General features: G+C 34.3%; 1 protein-coding gene across 1 annotated transcript; it reads right to left on the bottom strand.

The window, feature by feature from the left end:
* Positions 1-3,869: 3,869 nt before the first annotated feature.
* Positions 3,870-5,746, bottom strand: LOC104104122 ((S)-N-methylcoclaurine 3'-hydroxylase isozyme 1-like). Its single transcript, XM_009612126.4, has 2 exons — positions 4,724-5,746; positions 3,870-4,566 (listed from the first exon to the last, which is right to left on the bottom strand). The coding sequence occupies exons 1-2, from the start codon at positions 5,591-5,593 to the stop codon at positions 3,967-3,969; spliced, it is 1,470 nt and encodes a 489-aa protein (XP_009610421.1). The 5' UTR covers positions 5,594-5,746; the 3' UTR covers positions 3,870-3,966.
* Positions 5,747-5,983: the final 237 nt, after the last annotated feature.

Raw genomic sequence — 5,983 nt, 5'->3', positions numbered from 1 at the left:
TTGCTAAATTATTATTTTATACTCAATCACAGTTTACTTATTTATTTTATCTCAGTCTCTATTGTTAATTATTGATGCATCATATCATGGTTATTTGGGTTGATTTTCATGATTATTGAGAGCCCGAGAGACTGAACAGATTTATGACTGAGTGAAGTCGAGGGCCTGCTTGTGAGATATTATACTATAGCATGTGAGTTGTCCGTGCAACACGTGAGTTGTCCGTGTGGATTCAGATATTATACTACAGCACGTGAGTTGTCCGTGCGGATCCAGATATTGATACTATAGCACGTGAGTTTTCCATGCAGCATGTGAGTTCCGTGCGGATTATAGCGCTTGGGCTGAAGGAGCCCCTCCGGAGTCTGTACACACCACTAGTGAGCGCAGGTACCTACTGAGTGCGAGTGCTGAGTGCTGAGCTAGTGGAAGGGCTGAGTGACTGTGGTCCTGAGAGGATGCATTTGATTTCATTATTATTGCACTTCAGCTGTCATATATCATTGTTTTGAAAATTTCTGAGAGATATTATCTTATGTTTCAGTTGACATGACATGAAATTACTGTTTTGGCCTTAAATGTTGAACTTGAAAGCATGCCTACCTTGTTATGTTGAAAATTACTATAATTGGACTCAGCTGTGAAACTCATCACTACTTTCAGTTTTTTATTTAGTATTGTTACTTGCTGAGTTGGTGGTACTCATACTACACCCTGCACCTCGTGTGCAGATCTAGGTACTTCTGGACACGACGGTTGCTAGTTCTCGGAGTTTTATTTGTTGGAGATTATCGAGGTAGCTGTTTGGCGTCCGCATACCTTGACTCTCTTTCCTTTCAGTTTTTGTACTGTTCTATATTTTCAGACAGTGTTTTTAGCCGTCAGAATTTGTTATCAGTTAGATGCTCATGTACTCAGTGACACCGAATTTTGGGAATGTATCTTATGTTAGTAATTTGTAAGATTTTTCTATGGAAATTCAAATATTATGATCTTAAACTTAAGAGAAAATGTGATTTATTGAGGTTGTCGGTTTGCCTAGTATTGAGATAGGTACCATTACGATATGTTAGGATTTTTGGATCGTGACATTATCATCAAAACAATACGTGAAACCTTGAAGCTAACATTTTCTTCTTCCTATCCAACGAAGGATAAAGTTCCTTTGTAAAAGGGACTAATTCAAAATTTTATTTTCCTCCATTGTTTTTTCCACCATTTTTCATTCACACCTCTTTTTGTTTTAATTAAAAAAGCCAACACACTCTTGTTAATGAAGCTCTTTTTCGTCACAAAAAAGGTATGTAAAACTAATTTAGTAATATGAGTCAATGATGTGTTTAATAACCAGTAAATTTCTGCTCTGTATATTAGCTGTCGATGCTAAATAAGTAATCCGTAGATGAGGAAGAAGGTCAACAACGATATTAACAAGATTAGTCAAAACCCCAAAAATTTGCCCAAAATTCCATATTGTTCAGTTAGAATCTCAGCACACAATGAGCAATAAGAGGAAATATTCCACACCTAAGAGCCAACTTTATCGATAATGGAGTGCAAAGAATAATGGAAGTCTTTATTCCAATGTGAAATCAACGGATCAGGGCAGACAAAAACACTAATTTACATCTTAAGGTCTTAATCCTCTTTCTCCAATTGTTATGTTTCTCTTCTATTATTCCATTGCACTTCGAAAAGGTTTTTATAAAGCTTCTATAATACTAGTAGCTTGTGTCCCCAACAGAACAAAGGGGCTAAGTGTCGCTCTTTTTTTGGTAAAAATAAAATTAGATTAGGATAATTGAGTTTTTAGTCATTAACATTCAATGATGCTGCATACTCCAGAACTTAATTATGTTGGATTCCAAGAACCTATCAAAAATATGGTGTAGTAATGCTTAGAAATCCATGATTTTTACTTTCTACTAAATTAACGAGGTGGATTTTGACTCGTTAAATGTACGAAGGATTTAAGTTATAAACTTGAAATTATTTTCGTTAACAAATTATACTAATATGTTATTATTCTAGTTAATACTAACAGGTTTGTTATAAAAAATTATCTGTTGTTATAGGTCAACTTGATCTGTTAGTGTAAGCATAAACTATTGATTCACATATAAATTGTAAAGAAGGGTCAATACAATGTAATTGGTATGCCAAAAATATGTTGAGCTACTTAATAGATGATCGTTCTTTTTTCAAATTAGATAACCCGGAATGAGATAACGAAATTATCATCCAATTCAGTGGATCGGTATCTTAGGAGTAGGGGTGTACAAATGAAACCGACAAACCGCATCAATCTGATAATTCAAGTCAAATCGAGAAAAAAATCCAACTATGGTTTGGTTTGATTGGTTTGGTGTTGGAAAAAAAAAATCCGACAATATTTGGTTTGGTTTGGTTTTAACTAAAAAAAAGTCAAACCGAAACCAAACCAATCCGACATTATATGTATAGAAGTTTTAAGTATATTTAATACATGAAAATATTTATTAATTGTAGTGTAGTTTATAAATATTTCTTAAGCTTTTCATAATTTTATCTTTTAATATATTATTTCAAGTTTGGACTTATAATTTTTGGATGCTCCAATAAGTTTTATAGTCCATAAATGTCAGTAACTCAAATAAATCCTAAACCAAAATCAAATCAATACTAATGATTAAAAAAAGACATTCAATTCAATTGTACTATGAATGAAAATAATGTTGGATATCTATTTTTTAGTTTTATCATGGTTTTTAGATAAAATGCGTAACTTATTTTTCTTTTAGTCTTTAGTCATGTAAATAATAGTACTTATTAGTCGTACTTATTTTAGCAACTTATTAGTAATTTTAAATTATGTTTGTTTTTATTATGGCTTATTAAGAATATTTATTTTATGGGATTTTTTCATCTTTATTGTTGAATATTTTAGTACAATGCCATGAATCATCTTATATTTATATTATTTTATTAAAAAATACCTTATATTGTTCCGTCTTATTAGGATTAAAGAAATATTTGGAGCACAAATTCTATGTTTTGTGCTATGAATACTTTAAGAAAAAAAACCGAAACAACCCGAAAACCCGAGAAAAATCGAGATTTAAAAACCCGACTTTTATTGGTTTGATTTAGTCTTTAGATTTAATAACCCGATATAATTGATTTGGTTTGATAATTAAAAAATCTGAACCAATCCGACTTATGTACACCCCTACTTAGAATTTAGGACAAAGAGCATGACACAGAACTACCTTGGATGGGCCAACTAGAAGAGCTTAGAGTACTTATGAGGCCCAATAATAGGCAGTAAGCCCTAAGAAAATGGTGACAAAGCCCAAAATAGTGTCTCTGCAAACTAAGCTATTATCAGAAACCTTGAACATTAGGCAAAGTTTACCCGGGGTTTCTAACGAACTAACTAAGATTTACAAATTTACATGAAACAACAGGAAAACGATAAGCAAGTTAAAGAAAACATATAGTTGATGAGTTTAAATTATATACACTGACAGTGTAAATAAATCTTCATACTATTAGGTCTTCCAAAAGATATTCACAAGTAATTCTCCACACAAAGTAGGAATTATAATCGTGAAAGTAAGAAAGGTTAGTTGTTACAACAAATAAATGTGATATGATAGTATAAAATTGCCTTTACTCTGTCAACAACAACAACATACCCAGTATAATCCCACAAAGTGGGGCCTGGAGGATAGTGTGTGCGCAGACTTTACCCCTACCTGGTGAGGTAGAGAGACTGTTTCCGATAGACCTTCGGCTCAAGAAAATGTGATGTCTTTACTCTGTCAATTATACAATTTAAACTCATAATTGATTTATAGAGAATTCTGATATCCAGGAAAAGCCAGTAATGAACCACCAAATTGAGATAATTTATTTTCATTCAGTAGGCGCTTGCATCTTGCTACAGCTCTCTCACTGCTAAATGAGGTTAAGTGAAGATACATGTTATCTAGGGACAACTAGTAGAGGTTTTTCTTTCTGAAGAGTAACACCAAACTTTTCTCCCATATCTAACTGCATTGGATCCTCACCATTGGGAACTGACCACTCAAAGTGATGGATCAAACTAGCTAAAATCAAGTGTACTTCTTGTCTAGCAAAAGGTAAGCCGGGGCATATTCTCCTCCCTGCACCAAATGGTATAAACTCAAAATCTTGACCCCTAAAATCCACACTAGAGTCAAGAAATCGCTCGGGTCTGAAAGATAACGCATCTTCCCAAGTTTTAGAATCGCGCCCTATTGCCCAAACGTTCACAAACAACCTCGAGTTCTTTGGGATGGTGAAATTCATAAGCTTACACGTCTCAGGAGCACGACGAGGAACCAAGAATGGAGTTGGCGGATGGATTCTCAACGTCTCCTTGACACAAGCAGCTAAATATGGAAGTTCACTGATGTTGGATTCTCTTATATTGGCATTGCTCCCTATCTTACTTCTGATCTCAGCTTGAAGTTTGTGCATAACTTTCTTGTTCCTAAGCAACTCTGCCATTGCCCATTCAATTGTTGAGGTAGTAGTGTCTGTACCCGCAGCAATTAATTCCTGAAATTAAAAATAAGATTACGCAATGTCAGTCCCAATCACTTTTTATTAAAATTCCACATCTGCTTCACCAAATCATCGTATTTTAAACAAAGTTTCAGTTTGACATAGTTACATGGTTCAAATAATTGATCCTAGTAGAGATGAAAAAAAGTACCATTAATATGATATTGATCTGTAAATCCGAGAATCCACTATCAATCATGATATCCAAAAAATCTTGATTTTTATTGGAGCTCCCACAACTAATTGCCTGCCTTTTTTCCTTGACAACTTCAGCCCAAATGCTTATCAATTGATCCTGATATATATTTGTCAGCTTTCTCAAACCCTGCAAATCAAGAGCATCCAAAAAAGGATAGAATTCTGATATATTTGGCATAGCTCCCAATTCTACAAATCTCCTTATTACATGCTTGATCCCACTAGTGTTCCCTTCAGAATCCAAATCACATAAATTTTTTGTAAAGAATAGGTTACCTAACGTGTTCAAAATGGTAGCAAACAGAATTTCAGAAATCTTAACTGTTTTCCCTTTATTGGACCTAAGAAATTCTATCATTTCAAACACTTTTTTCTCCCTCAAATCAGCTTGTGACTCAACTGCTTTGGCTGAGAACAAATGTGTTCGACAGAATGCCCTTAAAGATTTCCAGTGATTGGTTAAATCACTGGACCAGACAATTGAGTGTTGATCAATAACAGAGAGTTTATATGGAGCAACTCGGGGCACGGACCGAGCTGAGAGCAGACGATCTTGAGTCTTGAGAATTTCAGCTGCGGAATCAGGGGATGAAGCTATGACAACAAGTTGAGTTCCCAGCCTGAGACAAATTAATGGGCCGTGAATTTTGGCAAATTGTGTCATGGAAATATGAGGGTTTTTCCCCAACTGGAGAATATTTCCTAGTATTGGCCATGGTCGAGGTCCTGGTGGAAGATTTCCTGATTTTGGTATGAATTGTTTGAGGATGAGTACAAAAAATGGAATCAAGATAAGGAAGGAAACTGGCAGAGTAAACTCCATTGAAAGCAATGTGATTGAAAGAACAAGTCAACTGTATCTACCTTTCAGTTCGGCAAAAATCTAATGTATATATTATAGTATATTGTTTTTCAGTTTGTGTGCAGTACTCTATTGGGATTTGGGGTTCCGGCTAGTCTGAATTTTCAATTCATGTCGCACAAATTTTATTAAAAGGAAAAGCTCTCTCTATATATATTTTTTTAATCAAAAGTCCATCGTCACGATGGAGGAGTTAGGCAGACTCGGACCTGTGCATTCCAAAAATAATGATTACACGGACAAGAAAGCGCTCTATATTAATATAATTTTTTATCTTTTTTGCTTAAATCTGAAATTTATAGTTAAGATAGAGGGATCTTATAAACTCGTATCAATGCCATGGCTAAATTT

This window comes from Nicotiana tomentosiformis, chromosome 3 (genome assembly GCF_000390325.3).
Source record: "Nicotiana tomentosiformis chromosome 3, ASM39032v3, whole genome shotgun sequence".
Taxonomy (NCBI): domain Eukaryota; kingdom Viridiplantae; phylum Streptophyta; class Magnoliopsida; order Solanales; family Solanaceae; genus Nicotiana; species Nicotiana tomentosiformis.
This window is presented reverse-complemented; position numbering and strand designations above follow the sequence as displayed.

Coding starts and splice junctions, on each gene's coding strand:
- LOC104104122 (XM_009612126.4), bottom strand. CDS start 5,593: ATGGAGTTTACTCTGCCAGTTTCCTTCCTTATCTTGATTCCATTTTTT. Junction 4,567..4,723: donor AGATCAATATCATATTAATG/GTACTTTTTTTC, acceptor TTTTAATTTCAG/GAATTAATTGCTGCGGGTAC.